General features: G+C 41.0%; 1 protein-coding gene across 1 annotated transcript in view; it reads right to left on the bottom strand.

Annotated features, from left to right (window-relative positions):
* Positions 1–15,334: 15,334 nt before the first annotated feature.
* CB4H12orf75 (chromosome B4 C12orf75 homolog) overlaps positions 15,335–22,487 on the bottom strand; it is a 38,633-nt gene continuing 31,480 nt past the window's right edge. The window contains exons 2-5 of the mRNA XM_078449524.1: positions 21,481–21,516; positions 20,293–20,372; positions 19,447–19,481; positions 15,335–16,206 (exon numbers count right to left, since the gene is read on the bottom strand). Coding sequence (XP_078305650.1) covers positions 19,477–19,481; positions 20,293–20,372; positions 21,481–21,516 — 121 coding nt within the window. The 3' untranslated portion in view covers positions 15,335–16,206; positions 19,447–19,476. The remainder of the gene's footprint in view (positions 16,207–19,446; positions 19,482–20,292; positions 20,373–21,480; positions 21,517–22,487) is intronic.

Genomic DNA, 22,487 nt, shown 5'->3' with positions numbered 1-22,487 from the left:
GTCTGGGGTTCTTTGGGCCACACGGGAGAGGCAGTTCCCCTGCTGGGAGGACATCGGGTAGAGGCTGTGTGCCCCCGCTTGACAGGCAAAGGCTCCAGTGGACCTGGGAGAACAGCCACATTCGCTGGTGCTGGATCAAGGTCGCTGGGGTGAAGCCTGGTGTCAGATGCGCTTTGTGATTTTCCATAATCCCTGAAATGCTGCCGTTACACAATCGTGTGATCTTTCTCTGGGGCGAGCTGGCACCCAGCCGCAGTCTCTGAGCATCGGCAGCAGCACAGTCCCGAGAACGTTCCTGGGTGCAGCCGGCACCCAACCATTGCTCGGTGAGACCGTCCCCCAGAGGATCTGAGCGGGTCAGAGCCGCAGTCCCTCAGAAGTAAGGGGCCAGGAAACACAGACACATCGGAGATAAAACTCAGGAGGGAGGTGCCATCTGACAGCATGGTCACAGACAGTGTAAAAGAGGGGAGTGGACGGAAGCCAAAGACAAAGGACTGGTGCGCGGTTGCTGAGCAGGGAGAACAGAGTTCCGATACTAGAGACTGGGCAGCTGGGTGGCGCCATTTTCACTGCTCCCGCGCATGAGCATGCGCAACTACGAGCGCCGCAACAACCCACACCAGTAGGCTAGCAGCGCCATCTGGTGGAGAGCGGAGCAGTTAATCTGACCCCTGCCCAACTGGGCCAACCTCGCTCTTCAGGAACACAAGTCTCTCTGCCTGCTTAGTTTATGGACCATAAAGCACTTCATAGTTTGACTTCTAGGGGAAAACGAAGTAATTTCAATCGTATTTCTGTCTGTTTGCTGGTCCATCTATTCAATTTTCTTTTTTTTTCTCTTTTTCGTTTCTTTTTCTTGAATACAGAAAGAAAAAAATTTTATTTCCAATTTTTATTAAAAATATTTTTCTTTAATTTTTTCTACTATATTTTTTACTTTTGTGTAAATTTTTTCAAATTCTATTTTACTTCCATCATTTCATCTTATTCTATTTCACTGTATTCATTTTTTCAAATTTTCAAACTATTTTTTTTCTTTCCTCTTTTTTCTCTAATCTATCAAGCCCCTTTCAACACCCAGACCAAAACACACCTAGGATCTAGCATCATTTATTTGATTTGTTTGTGTGTGTGTTGTTGTTTTTAATTTCTTAATTTTATTTTAATTTTTTTTATTTTTAAAATAAAGGCAACTGACCACATGGGAGAAGATATTTGCAAATGACATATCAGAAAAAGGGTTAGTATCCAAAATCTATAAAGAACTTAATCAAACTCAACATCCAAAAAACAAATAATCCAGTTAAGAAATGGGCGAAAGACATGCATAGACACTTCTCCAAAGAAGACATCCAGATGGCCAACTGACACATGAAATAATGCTCAACATCACTCATCATCAGGGAAATACAAATCAAAAGCACAATGAGATACCATCTCACACCAGTTAGCATGGCTAAAATTAACAGCTCAGGCAATGACAGAGGTTGGCGAGGATGTGGAGAAAGAGGATCTCTTTGGCACTGCTGGTGGGAATGCAAACTGGTGCAGCCACTCTGGAAAACAGTACGGAGGTTCCTCAAAAAATTAAAAATAGAACTACCCTATGACCCAGCAATTGCACTACTAGATATTTATCCAAGGAATACAGGTATGCTGTTTTAAAGGGACACATACACCCCAATGTTTATAGCAGCACTATCAACAACAGCCAAAGTACGGAAAGAGCCCAAATGTCCATCAATGGATGAATGGATAAAGAAGATGTGGTGTGTGTGTACACACACACACACACACACACACACACACACACACACAATGGAGTATTACTCGGCAATCAAAAAGAATGAAATCTTGCCTTTTCCAACTACATGGATGGAACTGGAGAGTATTATGCTAAACGAAATTAGTCAATCAGAGAAAGACAAGTATCATATGACTTCACTCATATGAGGGCTTTAAGACACAGAACAGATGAACACAAGAGAAAGTTAGCAAAAATAATATAAAAACATGGAGGGGGACAAAACATAAAAGAGTCTTAAATATGGAGAATAAACACAGGGTTCCTGGAGGGGTTGTGGAGGGGATGGGCTAACTGGGTAAGGGGCATTAAGGAATCCACTCCTGAAATCACTGTTGCACTATATGCTAACTAACTTGGATGTAAATTTTAAAAATAAGAAAAAAAAAAAAAAAAAAAAAAGAACAAAGATTTGGACTTGTTAAGTCTGAGATATGGTTTAAAACATCCAAATGGAGATATAGACCAGACAATTGCATAGAGAACTCAAGTTTCAAGAGCGGTCGAGACGGAGGACAAACACTTAAGAATTGACAGTGCATACATGAAAAATTCTCAATATCACTCATCATCCAGGAAATACAAATCAAAACCACATTGAGATATCACCTCAAACCTGTCAGAATGGCTAACATTAATAACTCAGGCAACAACAGATGTTGGTGAGGATGCAGAGAAAGAGGATCTCCTTTGCACTGCTGGTGGGAATGCAAACTGGTGCAGACACTCTGGAAAACAGTATGGAGGTTCCTCAAAAAACTAAAAATAGAACTACCCTATGGCCCAGCAATTGCACTACTAAGTATTTATCTAAGGGATACAAGGGTGCTGTTTCGAAGGGACACATGCACCCCCATGTTTATAGCAGCACTATCAACAATAGCCAAAGTATGGAAAGAGCCCAAATGTCCATCGATGGATGAATGGATAAAGATGATGAGGTATATATATACGATGGAGTATTACTTGGCAGTCAAAAAGAATGAAATCTTGCCATTTGCAACTGCGTGGATGGAACTAGAGGGTACTATGCTAAGTGAAATTAGTCAGTCAGAGAAAGACAAATAGCATATGACCTCATTTATATGAGGACTTTAAGATACAGAACAGATGGACACAAGGGAAGGGAAACAAAAATGATATAAAAACATGGAGATATAAAAACAAAACATGAGAGACTCTTAAATAGAGAAAAAACAGGGTTGCTGGAGGGGTTGTGGGAGGAGGGATGGGCTAAATGGGTAAGAGGCTTAAGGAATCCACTTCTGAAATCATTGTTGCACCATATACTAACTAACTTGGATGTAAATTGTAAAAAAAAAAAAAAAAAAAAAAAAAAATTATAGAAAAAGAGAAAGAAAAAATAAAAATAAATAATAATAATAAAAAAGAACTGGCAGTGCATAGAATAAATAGAAAAGAAGAACAGTCCAAAGACCAAGCTGGTGGACACACCTAGGTATAGAGGCTTGGATCATCAGAGGGAATCAGCAAAGGATAGATACTGAGAATCAGCAGCTAGAGAGGCGGGAAGACAATCGAGAGAACGTGGTGACCTGGAGGCCAAGTGCAGAAGTGTTTCAGGGAGGCTGGAAACATCAAGAGCAAGATGAAGACCAAAAACTGACCATGAGATTTATCAACAAGGAGGTCATTGGTGACTCTGAGAACAATGGTTGTAGTGGAAAGAGGAGTGAAAACCTGAATGGAGTAAGTTCAAGAAGAGGAAGAGAGAAACTGGCGACAGTGAGTATAGACCAGTAAATATTGTAAGGAGGTTTGCTGCAAAGGAAGGAAAGAAAGGGGTATTAGGTCAATAGAGAGGGTCTTTTTAAGGTAGGAGAAATAAAAGCACATTTTTATGATGATGGAAATTATACTGTAAAGGGTGGAGAATTGATTTGGGAATTGTTGGAGAACTGGAGAGACTTATAGGAGCAAAGCCCCTCCTTGGGTCAAAGAGGACAGGATGCAATGCTCTCCAGTTGCAGTATTTGGAGTTTGCAAGGAAAGGAAAAATGGGATACCCAAGGTTGGGGGAGCTTGATTGTTCCTGTTTTTATTTCTGTTTGGTGAAATAGGAAGCAATGGTGTCAGCTTACAGTGAGGATGGGAGGGGATGTGGTAGATGTTTGAGAAGTGAGAAAATATGACATAGCCATCTAAGAGAATGGAAGTATGAATGGACTAAGGAAATAGAAGGTAATGGCCAGGCAGCACCGTGGACCCACTGGAAGTCTCTGTTAGCTGATTGTCTATTTCTATGCAGTTCTATTCAGCTGCACATGTGCAGGCAGGGGAATGGCTCCATCCAGGGTCATAGTTAGTCAAGTGATTGCAGCAGAAAACAGGAGCAAGCGAGTTGATGATGTGTGGAATGGAGTGATGATATTGATTGACCTTAGTGTTTGAACTGGGTAAGGAAGGACATAAGGGCACAAGACGGATTAGCAGTGAAAGCAGCAATGAGTGGTCCTGGTGGGGTTGAAAGACTGTTGGAGTCAGGAGATGGAAAGAGAGGGGATAGTGAGCAACAGTGTGGAATGTTAGAAAGTGTCACTGTAAAAAGTTATAGTTACGTAAATAACAAGAGCTGGGGCGCCTGGGTGGCTCAGTGGGTTAAGCGGTCGACTAGACTTGGGCTCAGGTCATGATCTCACGATCATGCGCTGACAGCGCAGAGCCTGCTTGGGATTCTCTCTCCCTCTCTCTGTCTCTCTCAAAATAAATAAACATTTAAAAAATGTGTAAATAACAAGAGCTGGGGCATGCAGTGGGAGTGAGTGTCAAAGGTTGGGTAGAGAACAAGTTAATTGGGGAAGATAAGGTCAAGGAGTTTTGAGGCCAGGGAATTGAAAGGTTCCCACTCATGGATGTTGAAAGCAAAGAGTAATAATACTGGAGTCACATGACCAAGAGGGGCCCTCCTAATAGAGCAGCAGATGCAGTGATGAGCAGTGTCTGAAAAGTGAAAACTGTGACTTTTCTTTGCAACATTTGACTTTAATGAGGTTGAACTTTTCCCACAATGATTCACTGGCCATTTGTATCCCTTTTATGAATTGCCTTTTTGGTTCCTTTGTCCATAATTCTCTTAGGCCGTTCATCTAAGAGCACTTTGCAAAGCACTTTAACCTTCTATCACAAATGTTGTTTGTTTCTTCAGTTATTTGCTTTTTAAATGTTTCCAGGCTTGTTTTTTTTTTTCTTACATAGGCTTTCATTTTTTCCATAGTCCAATCTAACAAAACTTTTCTTTATGGATTCAGCATTATGTGTCATTCACATAAATCTCTTTTCCGATCCAGGTCAGATAAATAGTCAACAATATTTTCCTTTTCTATGGTTTTATCATTTATATTATGCTCACATCCACTCAAATACATTGATAGGTTATTTGGTGACTCTTGCCATTTGTCTACCCAATCAGCAAATTATTTTCAGCACCATTTAAAAAAGATACATTTTTAAAAAAGGACAAATCATCCTTTACATTCTAATTTATAATGACATCATCATATGCAAAAATAGATATTTATATATTTTCTCTTCTGTTCCATCAATCTATCTATTCCTGTACCGGCCCTATTGTGGCTATTGTGGCTTTATTAGTGCTCCGAGATCTGGGGAGAGATGTTCCTGTTCTACTCATCACTTTCCCAGTTTACATGTTTTTATGACTGTAACTGCTTTAAAGCTGCAAGCAATTATAGAAAGACAATAACTTGTCCGTAGAAGACACAACTTCCTTTGAGCATTCCCTCTCAATATACCACCCTCGTGTAGAGAATTAGGAAATCCAGAGCTACAGATTCCATTCATTAGCTCCAAACAGAACCAAATCAGTCAAAAATATACCTAGGCCAATAATTATAATAGACCTAAAGAGGGTTGTTTTTTTTAACAGACCACTTGCCTAAAACAAAATCAGTATCTCCTGACTCTCTTCTCTGTTCCCACTGGCTTTGTTTCTATGGGAATCTGTGCTTTTGAGGGTATGGTTGTCTTAACCATTTACCACTGTGTGGCCCTTCTAATATGATACTCCATTCAATGCTTTCTGCGTGTGATCTCCAGGACGCCAAACTTTCCCAGATTTCCCCTCTCTCTCTCCCTCCCTCTCTCTCTCTCTCTACTCCTTTTCACTCTCCTTTGCTGGTCCTTCCCCATCTTCCAAGACCCAAACACTGAGTGACCAGGACTCAGCCTTTCAATCTCTCCTCCATCTATTCACTCTGCTGGCAATCCCATCACCCTGTGGCTATAAATTCCATCTGTACACGGTATGTATGTGTGTGCCATCTTACCTTCCTTTCCTATGTACCCACTTTGAAACTGAAGAGTCATCTCAAAGCTAATGTGCCCAATCACCTGATTATCCCTCAAGCCTGCTCCTCCCACGATCTTCCCCATATCAGCAAATGGCAACTCCATTTTCCTAGTTGCTCAGCCAATATCCTTGGAGCACTCCTTAATTCTTCTTTTACTCTTATATCCCACATCTGATGCAGCAGCAAATTCTACCTGCTCTACCTTCAAAATACATCTAGAATCTGACTACTTCCAATGCTATCACCCTCTTCCAAACTATCTTCTTCTCTCTCCTAGATTACTTCAACCACCTTCCAACTGATGTCCCTGCTTCCCTCCTCACCACACACAATACATCAACCTGTAATCCAGTTAAAACTTGAACCATCTCTATTCCAAACCATCCAGGGGCTTCCCACCTCATAGAATGAAGTGTCTACACACAGAAAAGCAAAAATAGACAAATGGGATTGCATCAAACTAAAAAGCTTCTGCACAGCAGACGATCAACATTGTGAAGAGAGAACATACAGAATGGGAAAAAAAAAATATTTGCAAGCCATATACCTGATAGATGGTTAATATCTAAAATATATAAGGAACTCAAACAGCTCACTAGCAAATAACCCAATTTAAATAACCAAATTTTAAAATGGGCAGAAAATCCAAACAGAAATTTCTCAAAAGAAGACATACAAATAGCCAACAGATATCTGAACAGATAAATGAAAAGATGCTCAATATCATCAAAGAATTGTAAATCAAAAACACAATGAAATACCACCTCACACCTGTTAGAATGGCTATTATCAGAAAGACAAAAGATAACAAGTGTTGGTGAGGATGTGGAGAAAAGAAAGCATTTTTACACTGTTGATGGGAATGTAAATTATCATAGACATTATGGGAAAATATGGAGATCCCTCAAAAATTAAATACAGAACTACCAGTAATTCCTGCTTCCAGGTATATATCCAAAGGAAATGGAATCAGTATGTCAATGAGATGCTCATTGCAGCATTATTTACAGTAGCCAAGACATAGAAACAATCCAAGTGTCCATCAACAGATGAGAGCATAAAGATGAAAGAAGATATATAATAATATATATAGTTTATATAACATTCCATTATAGATACATATTATGCTGTTATATTTTTATATTATTGTAATATATATATATATATATATATATATATATATATATATAATGGAATATTATTCAGCCATGAAAAAGGAAATCCTGCCATTGATACCTACATGGATTAATCTAGAAAACATTTCGCTAAGTAAATACAGACAGAGAAAGATATATACTATATGATCTCACTTATGGTGTAATCTAAAAAAAATAAAGATTGTACTCATAAAAGCAGAGAGTAGAATGATGGCTGCCAGTGGCTGGGAGAATGGAGGAAATGAGGAGATGTTAGTCAAGAGTATAAAGTTAGTTATGTAGGATGAGTAAGTCTAGAGATCTAATGTACAGCATAATGACTATACTTAATAATATTGCATTAAACACTGGAAATAGGTCAAGAGAGATCTTGAGTGATCTCATCACACACAAAGAAGGAACTATATGAAGGAGGTAATGTGTTAATTAGCTTGACTGTATTTATATCAAATTGTGTTGTACATCTTAAATATATACAATTTTTATTCTAAAATATATGAATAACTTACAAAGCCATTGGTCAACAACAAACCTAATCTTCCTCCAAAATCTCTTCTCTAGCAGCCCTCTAGCCTCCCCTATTTCTCTCCCATTTGCGATTTTTGCCCAGCCACACTGAATTCTTTGCCCTTTTTAAACACTGAAAACACATGCCTGCATGAGGTATTTTAACTTGTCCCTCTCTTCTCTTTAAAATGCTCTTCCTCTGGATACAACATGGGTAGTAGCTACTTCTTCAGGTCTTTGATTCAAGCATCATATTTACAGTGAAAAATTCCCTGATCATTCTATTTAAGATTAAAGTTACAATTCCCATGAGGTACCTGAGTGGTGGCTCAGTCAGTTGAGTGTTCAACTTTGGCTCAGGTCACGATCTCATGGTTTATGAGTTCGAGCCCCACATCGAGTTTGCTGCTGTCAATGCAGAGCCTGCTTCCAATCCTCTGTCCCTCTCTCTCTCTCTCTCTCTCTGCCCTCCTCCACTCATTCTCTTTCTCTCCCTCTCTCAAAAGTAAACATTAAAGTTATAATTCCCACCTTCCCAACTAACTCTTTATTCCCTCTTCTCTGGCTTAGTCTTCCCCATAGAACTTATTACTCTCACAAACTATGTGTGTGTGTGTGTGTGTGTGTGTGTGTGTGTGTATGTACATACACACACACACACACACACACACACACACACACACACACACTCATTTAGTGTGTGGCTCCTTTGTAAAACATAAGCGATGTCATAGGATTTGTTCACCGCTGCATCTCCAATGCCTGAAACAATGACAGGCAGAGTAGACACTCAGGAAATGATTGTTGGATAAATGAATCAATCAATGAATGAATTCTGCTAACAATTTAGAAGAGAACTAGAATAGATTTTGTACCATTCATTGCAATTTGCCAAGGTGCAAGAAAACCCAAATGACTTGCCAAAGACCTTAAAATTGTCTCAAAGGTATGACTACTGTAGAAAAGACACCATAGTTGCTTCTTGTCTGGGAGAGAGCCACAAATTATTTTGCTTTCCCTACCAACATAAGGCCATTTCTTCATAGTGGGTCTAGGGGACCCAATTCTAAGAATGGAAAAGAATATACAATCGTATACAGATATACACGAATATACCTGCCTTCTAAGGAGTCTGAGTACTTCAATATTACATATGTAGAGAATAAGCAAAATACGCAGTCGAGTGCTAAGTTATCTAAGTGTAAAGTCTCCACTGGACAAAGAAGCTTGTCTTCATTTAATAGAATGGTTTTGTGGAAAAGATATGGAAGAAATAAATGAAACAACAGGATGATTTCAACATTCTCAAACACCTAATTACTAAGTACCTGGTCATACTTGGTGCTGGGAGGGGCATGGCCCTGCCTTAATGCAATGTTTCTGATATTCTTGATGGAACCTTTCATTTGGAACATATTCCTATGTTTCTTCATTTTCCTTGATTCTCCGTGTTGGTTTCTATGCATTAGATTAACAGCCATCTCTCCCAGTCTTGAAGGTATGGTCTCGTGTACGGGGTGAACCCTATCAAACTCTTGGTTGCCTCAAACCTTTCCACAAATTGCACTGTATCTGAACACTCCAAGTGTTTTGTATGACAGATTAAATAGGAAAGCCCCACCTTCACCATCTAGACCTAATAATATCATTCATGCCTCCCACAGAGAGACCACAAACCCGGAGCTGGGATAGACAGCAGGACCGAACCTTCCGACAGCCCCCACACAACAGGTAAATGGAAGGACCCAGAACACAAGCTCCACCACTGCTTCTCTCCCTCAGTGCCTTCCCACAGCTTTTAGAAGTTCTAGTGTGGCTTGTGAAGTGCCTCACTAGCTCATCTTATCGCCCCTCTCACCCCATCACCATCAGCTCCCATCCAGCCAAGATGAACTCCTAGCAGTTCCCAGGATATGCCAAGGACCCCCGGTGCCTTCTTTGTACCTGAGATTCTGCGCCTGAAGCCTCTTTCTTCTCCCACCTCTGGCTGGCCAGCTCACCCTCTCTCAGGTGGTTCTGCAGAGGACTGCCCTCTGGGGAATCTTTTCTAACCCGCCAGTCTGACTTAGCTGCCCCTGTTCTGTGCTCCCAAAGTAATCCATGCCAACACTGCAGCTTACCGGGTATATCCTCACTAGTCTGAAGAGCCTAGCATGCAAGGACTTCCAACCATACTGTTAATACCCACCTGGGGCACAGCGAGAACTTGACTGATGTGGCTGATGAGCAACTGAAAATCAGAACTGGGTACTAGAACACAATCTATGGAAAAGCACATCACTTTGTACTGCTTGAAGTTATCGCACGCATTATGTAAAAGTAAGCAAATAAGCAAATGTCTTCCTGGGAATGAGTCTCTTACAGAACTTTTCACCCCTGAAATTCCTCACAACCTTGGACATGGATACCATATGACTACACAAAGCTCTCATTTGCAAAACTGAACCTTTTCTCTTCTTCTTCAAGCTCTTACCAATTCAAACATGCAGAGACAGCTTGCCCGTCATGCTAACTTAGCATCTTCTATCATTCTGCCTCTCTCCCCCAAGCCTTACTCCAGATCACTTTTGAGAACTCAATTTATCAGGCCAGCCATTCTTCAGTAACACCTCAGAAGTTAGTTGTACCTGCCAAAACCAGACTTCTACATCCCAGATTCAGTTTCTTCCAAAACTAAACTCTAGTGGTCTTTCTTAACTAAGTCTAGGAGTAAATGTGTCCTAGCTCAGAAAGTTTCTTAAGAAGGCCTTCTCTAATCTATTAATCAGAAAATTTCTGAAACTCATCCTTCTGTTAATATTTTTAAATAATAATCTTGCAAACAACCAGGATATATTGTTTGAAAAGATGTTACCTCTTAGCTTTCAGGCATTTTTAAGGCTTCACTGATCTCTCACTTTTCTTTTGAAAGATCTTAATGTTAATAGATCTCCTACTTTAAGTCTTTCACTCAAGATTCTTGCAATCCTTAATAAATATTATAATCATTCGGGGCGCCTGGGTGGCTCAGTCGGTTAAGCGTCCGACTTCGGCTCAGGTCACGATCTCGCGGTCCGTGAGTTCGAGCCCCGCGTCAGGCTCTGGGCTGATGGCTCAGAGCCTGGAGCCTGCTTCCGGTTCTGTGTCTCCTTCTCTCTCTGCCCCTCCCCCGTTCATGCTCTGTCTCTCTCTGTCTCAAAAATAAATAAACGTTAAAAAAAAAAAATTTAAAAAAAAAAATATTATAATCATTCGCCTTAAGACAGAGGTAAGTGAGTGGCAAGTATTATTAGCATGTGAGAATCACAAGGTTCTAAATTTAAGTAATGTCTAGTTGAAGGAAAATGTTAAGACTTGTCATAATATGGAAAACACTATTCATTTATAATAAAATTGATGAAGTTTTAGGAGTATGCTTTAACTTTTGACTTGGATTTTTGTTTTGTAGGCCAGCTTGCTACTAAAAGTCAACCTAAGGCAGGGGGGTGGGGGGGAAATAAGCCATGTCAAGAACCAATCTGGGGGTGCCTGGGTGGCTCAGTCAGTTAAGCAACTGAGTCTTGATTTCAGCTCAGGTCATGATCTCACATTTTGTGACATCAGTCCCGCATTGGGATCATGAAATAGAGCCCTGTGTTGGAATCTGCCCTGACAGTGCAGAGCCTGCTTGGGATTTTCTCTCTCTCCCTCTCTCTCTGCCCCTACCCCTTTCTCAAAATAAATAAACGTTAAAAAAAAAAAAAGAAAAAGAAAAAGAAAAGAACCAACCTGAAGAACTACCAATGGTCAAAGCTCAAAGAATTTGAGCAATAAAATAGTGACAGTATCGGATTATAATCTAAAGAACAAAATAAATATCCATCAATACTGATATAAATAAGAGATTGCACAAATAAGTAAATAGGGGAGAACAGACAAATATTCCTTAGAGAAGAATTCCAAATAATACATCTGACTGAATGAGGAAAGTAGAAAACCAGCACTGAAACACCACAGTAATAAATGCTACAGGCAACATCTGAGAGTGAATGCTACAATTAGTGGGCAAACCTTTAAGAAGAAACAGGACATTTTCAGAGTCTCCAAGTATCTCCCCCAAAATACTACTGTAGTGCTTGTTAACAAATGTCTAAAAATTCCTTGATACTCCTTCCTCCAGGAGGTAGAGTTTTATTCTCCTTTCCTTTGAGTATGTTCTAAACAATGGTAACTCATTTTATAAGGACCAGAGTTTGGAAAAGAAAAATTAGAAACCGTACAGTGGAAAAACCGGACAGATGCCCCCCTAACCAACCAAGCGATCAAGGTCATTATCACCAGCAACAAGCTGTGGTGAAATCATGAGATATGATGTGTGATGGGGGGGGGGGGGGGGCATCGCCTCTGTGGTATTCTACCCCAAAATCTAAAACCACAGTCTAACCATAAGAACACAGACAAATCCAAATTGCGAGACATGCTACAAAGGATCTATCAGGAGGCCCCAAAAGTGTAAAGGTCATGAAAAAACAAGGCAAGACTGAGAAAACTGCCAGAATGGGGAGACTAAGAAGCCAGGAGGACCTAATAAAATGGAATGCAACGGAACCTCGGATTGGATCCTGGAACAAGAGGAAGGACCTTTATGCCCAAACTAACAGAATCCCACCAAAGTATGTAGATTGTACCAATATTTAATTTCTTAGTTTTGACAAATCTGTGTAAGACGTTAGCATTAAGGGAAGCATATGGGAATTGTCTGTGCCAACTTTACACTCCTCTATAAAGCTAAAATTATGTCAAAATTAAACGTTTTCACAAAGTTAATCTGTTATCCTTAATGGAATAAACTGCTGCTGTTCCATCGAAATGCCATTAGGGGACAGGGGGATGGATATTATGACCATGTCTTACTCTTACCTTCAATGTTCTTTTGTCATGTTAAAAGTTCAACGGGCTTTCATACAATTCTAGGTTCGTGTGAGACGAGACCAGGGTGGTAAGTAGTGTAAATGGAAAAGTGAGAATGTGTCTTGGCATCCAGGGACAGACAGCAACCTAAGCCAAAGCGAAGGGGAGAACCGATCACAGGGCCACGAATTTGTTTCACAGAAGCCAACTCACACTCCCCGTGGCACAATGGCCCCAGGACTATCATGTCCTTAGGAACTTAGACAGTTCTCTGTGTTTGCTCTGGAGTCTCCCTGCCTCTCATTCAGGCTTCTTTCCACACAACAGCTTATTCTTACATACAAATGTTAAATTGGTGTATCATATTGACTAATTTGTGGATGTTGATCATCCTTGCATCTCTGGGACAGACCAACCTTGATCATGGTGTGTGATCCTTTTAATGTATTGTTGAATTTGGTTTGCCAGTATTTGTTTCGTTGAGGACTTTTGCATCTATGTTCATCAGGATTATTGTGCTGGCCTGTAATGTTCTACGCTGTGGGGTCCTTGTCTGAGAAGAATAGGTATTACATCTTTGTATGTTTAATAGAATTCATCAGTGAAGCCATTTGGTCCTTTTGTTTGTTGGGAGGTTTTGGTTACTGATTCAATCTCTTTACTGGCCATTGGCTTATTCAGATTTTTCTATTTTCTCAAGATTCAGTCTTGGAAGATTGTATATTTCTAGGAATTTATCCACTTCTTCCAGATTGTCCAGTTTGCTGGCATATAGTAGTATGTTTGTAGTATACTAAACTACTATATAGAAGTAGTTTGTTTGTGGTAGTCTATTATGATCCTTGTATTTCCATAGTATCAGTTGTAACTCCTCTTTCATTTTTGATTTTAGGTATGTTAGCCTACATGTTAGCTTATCTACAAAGAACCAACTCTTCACTGACCTTTTCTACTATCCTTTTAGTCTCTCTTTCATTTATCTCCACCTTATTATTTCCTTCCTTTGGGCTTCATTTGTTCTTTTCCTAGTTCTTTTACGTAAGAATAAGCCATCTAGATCCACAGGGAGCACCTTTCAAGGTATATCACATATACAGTCTTGTGGGTCTGCAATCCTAAACCCTGCAGACTTTCCAGACCAGGAAATCTGGAGGCGTCCCCAGGGGGACAACTGCAAAACTCATGGCTTTCTGGAAGGTTATCAGCCAACTGTTAGGAGGCCAAGGGAGAGCTCCAATATGGTTATCTTCCTGCCCATCTTCCCTGGGGGCACCTCTGTAGCCTAAGAATATGTGGCAAACCAGAAGCCTAGAAGCCTGCCCCTCGGATTGAGGCTCCAGGACAAGAAAATATCCTTTTTCACATGAACCCTGGAGGTATGTTTCAGTCCTCTGCTTGTGCAGTGCCCTGGGGGGGTGGCAACCCATCAAGGACTGATTGTCCAACGGGTCTAGAAACACAATCGCCCGTTCCCACCAAAGCCAGGTGCTCCAAGGTGACCCTTGTGTGGGCTGCACATGCCCTGTGGCTGGCACAGTGGGCCATGGGGGCAGGGCACTCAGCTGGAGCTGGGTGGGCTTCGGCTGCCGTACCTGCAAGCAGGACACTTCCACCAGAGCTAGCAGGCTTGGGGGGTGGGGTACAAAAATGGCGACCGTCAGCACCAGTCCCAACAAGGCAGAAGTAGAATGCAAAAATGGTGTCTGCCAGCACGTCTGTCCCCAGAGACTCCCAACAGGTTCCCGTCTCTCTGGCAGATGCTGTAAGATTAACAAATGAGTCCCCTACGCATATGATCTAAGCATCTTTTACACTTACTTTTGTGCTGGGTCCTGGGATGAGTGGGTCTGTGTGTAAGCCCTTTAAGAGGGGATTTTTCATTCCCTAAAGCCCTCTGGTTCTCCTGGAAGTCAGCCCTGTTGGTTTTCAAGGCCAGGTGCTTCGAGGGTTCATCTCTCTGACGCAGTTCCCAAGGGCTGGGTTACCTGAGGTGGAGCAAAACCCCTCCCTCGTCAGGGACAAGCTCTGTATCAGTGAGCCCCTTCCCAGTTGCTGGTCCCTGTGCCCAGGGTGGAGCTGCTTGCAAGAGCATGACTGTGCCCCTCCTCCCCATTCCGTGTGGCTCTTCTATCCTTTGTTGTGGAGGCGCGGTTCAGCTAGCTTTCAGGTCCTTTTCGGAGGGAGCTGCTTCACGTGGAGATGTAGTCTGCTGTGCACGTGGGAGGAGATGAGTTTAGGATCTTTCTATGTTGCCATCTTGAACCTCCTCCCAATAAACTGTCCTGATAAAATATTGACAACAGCTATCAGGACCACGCAGATCTCCCAGGTCTGATTTACTCCTTCCTCAGAGCTAGGTCCCATGGCTCATGACACCCCAGATGCAGCCAGCAACCACTCGAAGCAAGATCCAAGACTCTGCTCTGGCCACCTGCTCAGAAAAGCACTTTTGATATATATTTATCAATTTGACATCCCAGCGGTTGTCACATAGACCAGATATGTAAGACAATGTCTTCCTTCTTACGAAAAATTTTGATTCTTCATGGCAATCGAGTTACATACATTGTTAGCTTTATACACTGATACAGTATCTATATATCACAATGCCATGTGTGACTTCTTTGAAAGTGATCTTTTAAAAAACAATTAAGAAATCCAGGTGAAGAGGGATTAAAAATGTTTTAATTGTTGAAATACATCGGTAAACTGAGTAATCTACATTGCAGTACTAAGTGGCCACACATCCTCAAATAAAGAACTTTCCATACACCCCACGAACCATCAGTCACAAATCCTCGAAGAGAGCATAGAATTAACATGATGAGAACAGGAGAATCGATGGATACGAAGGATCCAGGGTGACATGAGCCTTCGGCTAAAGAAAACAGAAAGTTAATCGAAACGCGCGTGGGGCATGCAAATTTCAGTGGCTTATTTTTAAATATTGCAACATAAGACACACCGTTCCTAACTGAAGAAATTCTCTGACGCTTAAATAAAGCTGAAAACCAAAAGGTAAAAAAGGGAAAGAGGTAACAGTAAGAATCAATTTAACCATTATTACAGCTAAAAATTAACGTGACCTAGAAATAGTGAAAGGTAACACACAAATATATTACTTTAGGGAGTTCACGTATAGTGCCTTAGTATCTGAAGTCATAACTAGAATAAGGATTTTGTTATATAAAAGCTATCAAAAAAGTATCAGTGAAAAGACATGATCTTCATGAGCTGTGTTGAGTGGCCAAGGTGACGATGCTGCCAGGCATAGCAGGCTGGCTCCAGGCACCAGCTTGTGTCAGCTTGTCTTCCGCAGGTGGACCCCAGAAAGTCCCATCTGCCCATGTACTGTTCACCCACCTCCTGTCTAGCACCACGACGTTCAACATGTACCCATGTTTCAACTACAGACTTAGGAATCTGGGTGGGGAGGGGAGGCGAAGCAGGTGACTATTTAGAATTTCCTTGGGAATTTCTGTGCACATTATGATGTCCCATGGGGTGCAATTCCTTCCAAATCTTAACGAGCAAGCTGTGAAGACAACAAATGTCAAAGGGGGAAAGAGTTAGCGAGCTTAAAAAAAGTACAACTCAGGGAAAACAAATATCAGCTTTAAGCTGGTTTTTTAGCTGATAATTTCAGCTAAATTACTTACTTATTCTTCCTTTCAGTAAAACACACATTCAAGATTCACTCAATACTTATTTAAGTCTAAATATGTGGCCAGCACAGCGCAAAGCACTGATGACACATATATAAAGAGACAAAGAGCAGTGGAGAAAGAGACTTGTGGGCTTAGAATTAAAATATGACATGATAAGAGGCACCTGGGTGGCTCAGTAGTTTAAGTGTCTGACTTCGGCTCAGGTCATGATCTCTCGGTTCGTGAGTTCAAGCCCCGCGTCGGGCTCCGTGCTGACAGCTTGGAGCCTGGAACCTGCTTCAGATTCTGTCTCCCTCTCTTTCTGCCCCTCCCCTGCTCTCACTCAGTGTCTCTCAAAAATAAACATTAAAAATACACACACACACACACACACGCACACACACATATATATATATATACGATATGATATGATAATGCCCAGACCAGCTGCACATCAACATCACCCAAATTAAAGACACAGACCGCTCAGCCATAACATCGTTTCTTTCCTACTTGGCCAGACCCTGCTGGGAGAGGTGTAGCCATCCACACTATCTCCAGCTCTCCCAGGGGAATCTGCTTCAGCCAGGCCCTCCATGGGCATCTGAGAGCATCACTCAAGCTTGTCTGGGCTGGGAGTACTCCACACATCTAGATGGGCACAACTTTCACCCAAGAGTCATCTGTAGAAGAAACTATACTTTTGTAACAAGACAGAAGTCTTGCAGGAGATTCTGAAATCATTCCGCAGTTTGTTTCAAAAAGTAACCAAATTAACTTTGAGCTCTGGTCACTGAGTGGCGTTATTTCGAGAGATTCTGTACATGCTAGGTCAAAAAAGTCTCCGACCCTTTCCATGAAGTATTTTTCTCTGCAAAGGACAGTCTTCTCGGGGTTTCTGAACAATGACTTAAGCCCAGAGAGCCATGAGCTCAGACATATCACAGGGAAGTGATGCTTAGCAACTACGGAAAAAGGAGAGCCTTTCAACTTAGAAAACTTCTCAGGCAATTCAAACAGAGCGGGATGGCAATAAAATAATATGTGTTTATAGTCATGAGCAGTAAAGAGGTATTTTAGAAGTCGTGGGCTGGTTTACCAGCAAGATTGTTAAATTGTTATCAGGGAATTTCATACACACAAAGTCGAACCACCATCTATCTTGTCCAGCTGTCCCATGAGAAAACAGATATTGAGAAAACCTGAGAGAAGGTAAGGGCTTCCTCTAAGGTCGTGAGTTAGTAACAGAGCTCCTGAATCTCCTGATACCCATCTCAAGACACCTCTTTCCACTCTATTCCTGTACTTTTTGAAATACAACCCATTTTGAGGAGAATAACATATGCTTGCTTGCAATTAGATTATCTTTTCTACTCGAAGCAAATAACAAAAGCATTTCTGCACAGGGGAAAACTAGCAGGGAATCTAGAGGGTTAGAACTCTATTAGAAATACTAGAAACAGAGGCGCCTGGGTGGCTCAGTTGGTTACGCATCTGACTTCAGCTGAGGTCATGATCTCGTGGTTCGTGAGTTCAAGCCCTGCATTGGGCTCTGGGCTGACAGCTCAGAGCCTGGAGCCTGCTTCGGATTCTGTGTCTCCCTCTCTCTCTGGCCCTCCCCTGCTCGTGCTCGCTCTATCTCTCTCTCCCTCAAAAATAAATAAATATTAAAAAATACTAGAAATAGAAAATCTCCAGCCAATTCCCAAAAAGAAACTCAACACTCTATGACGTGGTCATGGGCACTAGGGAATAAAGCTCCATGATGCTTTTGCCTTGAGGAGAAAGTCTTTGAAGACGTGTCTACTCAAGATTGTTGTATATCTTGTCAGGGAGAAACTGATTACGGTTTCTGTGTCCCTGTCCCCCAGTGGGAAAGCTTCTTTGTCTGCACCTGTAAGCTTATTCTGTGATCCCTCCCCATCCCAAACACCAACTCTAGTAACTGACCATGAGCAAGAAGTTGGTTCAGTCTCAAATCAGTTTTGCTTTGGGTCTGCCAAAGGCTGGATTCTGGTTACAAAAACTAGTATGATGGAGGATGATGATGATGATGATGATGATGATGATGATGATGATAATGATGACAATGATTGCAGAAACTACCATTTATTTCATACTGAATCCTAACAACACACTTCAAGCTAAGCATTAGTGCCATTTTACAGATTATAAAACGGAGGCTACGAGGGGAAAGTAACTTGCCCAGCTAATAAGTGAAAGAGCCTGAATTCAAATCCAAGGTTGTCTTACTCCCAAAGAGAATGGGCTGTCTCAGGAGAGCGGGCATTCCTGATCACAGGACATTCAAGAGGCTGGATGTCATTCAGCAAGACTGAGAGGCAGCGGGGATCTAAGCATCATATGTGTCATTGGACAGGTGGAGTGAGGCTTTCTGTCTCTATGGAAATGCTAGATCTTTTAGATCTTTTAGAGACCGGCGCACATAGTGAATAAAGGAAAACTTTTTTCCTGTCCTTGTTCTTGCTTGTCTTATGATAACTCTAACTCTAAGCTCTCCGCCAGGATAGCAGGTCCACAATGCCTCATCTTTTACACAGTGGTTGCTTCTGTGCATACTGGACATGTCTTGTAATACCCAACCTGTAAACTTGGTCTATGGTTTTACTCTTCCCACCTGCATAAGGGCATCTCTGTATACTGAGGACCGCCCATCTCTACATCTCTGCTCTGTATGAACCCTGGCTACTGCCGAACACTTAATATCGATCCTGATCTAATTCCCAGTCCCAGCCTCCCTGGTGTCTCCCTATCTGTCATTTCCAAAGTCTCAGCCCCTCAGTTTTTGGTAATGAAAAGTGACACCTCTGTGTTTTAGGTAAACACTTAGCTTGTTCTTACTAAATGAATTAAGTTGCATTTGAAACAAAAAGAAATGAAAAATAAAATTAACTGCAAAGAAAATTGATCTAATTATCAAAGACCCCTCTACAATATCAGATGCTCCATTTCATAGAGTTAACCCCAAGATGTGACCCCGCCTACCTAATCTTGAAGTTCAAGATTTCTTAGAAATACATAGCAATAATATCTATTCATCCGTATATACATAGCAATATCACTCATCAAGGCTAAATATGTACAATTACTTAGAAAACATACAGTACCTCTTGATCATTGAGTCATGATATTTTCTTCTAATCTTAAAGAGAAAATTAAAAAAAGTTAAACAACCAGATTATAAAGAACATATTCTAGTTTCCTATAAAATGATGAATACTAGTGACATATATGTATGTGCTAGTCCAGATCATAAAGCAGAGAAATAACAATGAGAAACAAACAACTATAGTATGTTACAAATAAGGTAACATAGCCTGTGTGCAAATTATACATATTAACAATCCTTTCAAACTATGCCCCAGACAACTGTACGGTGGGCGATAATGAGCACTATTCACCACGAGCCACACATTTAACAAGCTAGCTGTGAGGCTGCTGTTATGCACGCTATCATGAAAAAGACATCATTAGCCCCACCATCACTACTTATTAAAACAGAAAAAGGGACCTCGCTTCATTTACTTATACAATAGGCAGTTGTTTTTTCATCCGATCATCAGACTGCCATCAGTATATAAAAGGAATATAATACAAGAACTTACCTTTATGTTCTAGAAGAACTCCGTAAACTTACTGAATCATTTGCTATCACTGTCACACCAATCGTCACTGAGGTTAACAATAAATTTAAACTATCCGTGGGGAAAAAAAAATTTAATCCATGGAGCATAACCACAAATAGACGCTAAATTTTGCCCTGGAATTACTCTCACGATGTGGGTGCCAATTTCAACCAATGATTACAATGAACAGATAATGGCTTTTCTACATGGTTAACTGCAACTAAGTAATACGTAGGTTGAGCTGGGCAAGCTGAAACATAAATTTCATATTTTCCCCCACAAAACAAACAGATATTTACAGAAAGTAAATATCACAATTTTACTTACTTTTTCGTACAGTCTTTGTTTGATTGGATACCATATTGACAGCTTCAGACGGTAGACCAACATATACCCCTCCATAGTTTCTTTGTGAAAAGAAGCAGATACAGAAAAATCAGACCAATATTAAGGGAGCTCAATATTTGCAGAAAGTGATAGAAGCTTGGGATACTGCCAACATAGAGAATTATTAAAATAACTCATGACTTTTCAGAGTCCAGAGTGCTGACCATTACACCATGGGACCCACCTAACTCATGACCTTTCAAAAGTAGAATTTGGAATATAATTGCCCTTGGAAATACAATGTTTTCTATGTTAAAAAGAAGCTCTATATGAAAAAAGAAAGCTATGTCAATGGAATTTTTTGATATTTAACTTGGAATGGAAATGAAAAAAAGAAGTTGGGATTTTTGTAATTTAGTACAGTAATAAATATCCATAGAGTGACATGGTAGTTAATGAGTCAACAGTCATCAAGAATTTGGAGTGGTCAATGTGGTAGTTGCTATGGACACACAGAAATAATTCCCTGTAGGTACATATAAACATAAAAGGAGGGGAGAGAGAGCTAACGAGAAATGAGAGTAGAGTGCAGCCAACCAGAGGAGGATAGGGAGGGTGGAGGTGAACACCTCCTTCATTGCTGTGACAATGAAGGAAGTCATCAGTTAGGGAGAAATAGCACATCCAAAGGCCACAGGATGGAAACCAGCTATGACAGGCCATGTGTAAAAGACAAAAATCGAGCATGCTTGAAAGCAAGGCCCGTGGGGCACCTGGGTGGCTCAGTTGGTTAGGTGTCCGACTTCGGCTCAGGTCATGACCTTGCTGTTTGTGAGATCGAGCCCCACGTCGGGCTCTGTGCTGACGGCTCGGAGCCTGGAGCCTGCTTCAGATTCTGTGTCTCCCACTCTATCTGCCCCTCCCCACTTATGCTCTATCTCTCTCAAAAATAAACATTAAAAAAGAAATTAAAAAAAAAAAAAGAAAGCAAGGCTTATGAACTCTGGGCAAGTTCTTTTTCAGATCACATGCTCCTACCTGTATTCTCTGTGCCAGAAGTTTTCTGGGTGTAACCAATGCTATTGGCAATGCACTACAGTGTTAAATTACATCCGTGAGTTAAATTAATCCATGAAAGACAGCCAGAATTATTCACTTAATTAAAGCCAGATTCAATATCAAACATACCTCCTCTTGTCATCTTCCGTTATCGATTCTTCTGTTCTGAAAGGTCAAAAATATTTGCTATGAGCCATTTGGTCACATTGCCACAGACTTTATTTTTTGGTTATAAAAAGAAGAGGGCTACTGACTTAAAGTCAATTTTGCTTATTTAAGTTCTCCCATCAAGTATTTCCATAACACTCTTGTTCCCACCTCAATCATTCATGCACTAAAAAAAAATGTCATTTTCTACTTAACAAAATGTGCAAATCCAGCAAATGCCAAAAAGTCCAACCGCTAACAAAAGGACAAATGGACGGCAACCAAGATTGGAAAGAGCACACTAACACAGCCTCAGGAAGCCTGGCCTCTTGTCATGGGTGTGCCACCAGCACAGACAGGCTGTTGGCAAGTTGCCAGCCTGCATCTCATCTGTAAATTAAGTGGCCGACCGGATGCCCAAGGTGCCCACCCTCCAGTCCTAGGGTACTGTGATTTTTTGATTCTCATGCCACTCGGTGGTACAATTCTCTCTAGGTATGAGAGATTTCTTTAGTGCAGAAGAGTTAACGTTAGTTTGACTTCCTTCTATATAAACGGGCCATTTTACATATGATCTACTGCACAGAGAAGGAAGAAATGTTTAAAAGGTGACTTTTAGAGGGGATCACAATTTTAAAATGTACAGCATCTTTCCTTGCATGAGAGGAATCCATATTCTACTGATACTCCTTGGCATGTTTCTAAGAGGATAGGGAAGCTTTCCCTCAAGCACTAGTTAGCATACATAAGTTCCTTTTCTTAAAGGCAAAAAACCAAGATTCAAATGTATCTGGCTGAATCCAACATGTAATCCTAAAGGGCTTTAGGATTTCAACAAGAAAGAATGAATCACTGAATCTTCTAATTTTAGGGACTGTCTAATCGTGGTTTCATCCATTTAAAAGTTGGGAATGCTTCAAATGAATATGTACAAGAGATTTTGCCTCATTGCAACCTCCAGTAAGTCTCAAGCCTCTGCAGAAGGGAGG

Source organism: Panthera onca, chromosome B4 (assembly GCF_046562875.1).
Source record: "Panthera onca isolate mPanOnc1 chromosome B4, mPanOnc1 haplotype 2, whole genome shotgun sequence".
Lineage (NCBI taxonomy): Eukaryota > Metazoa > Chordata > Mammalia > Carnivora > Felidae > Panthera > Panthera onca.
This window is presented reverse-complemented; position numbering and strand designations above follow the sequence as displayed.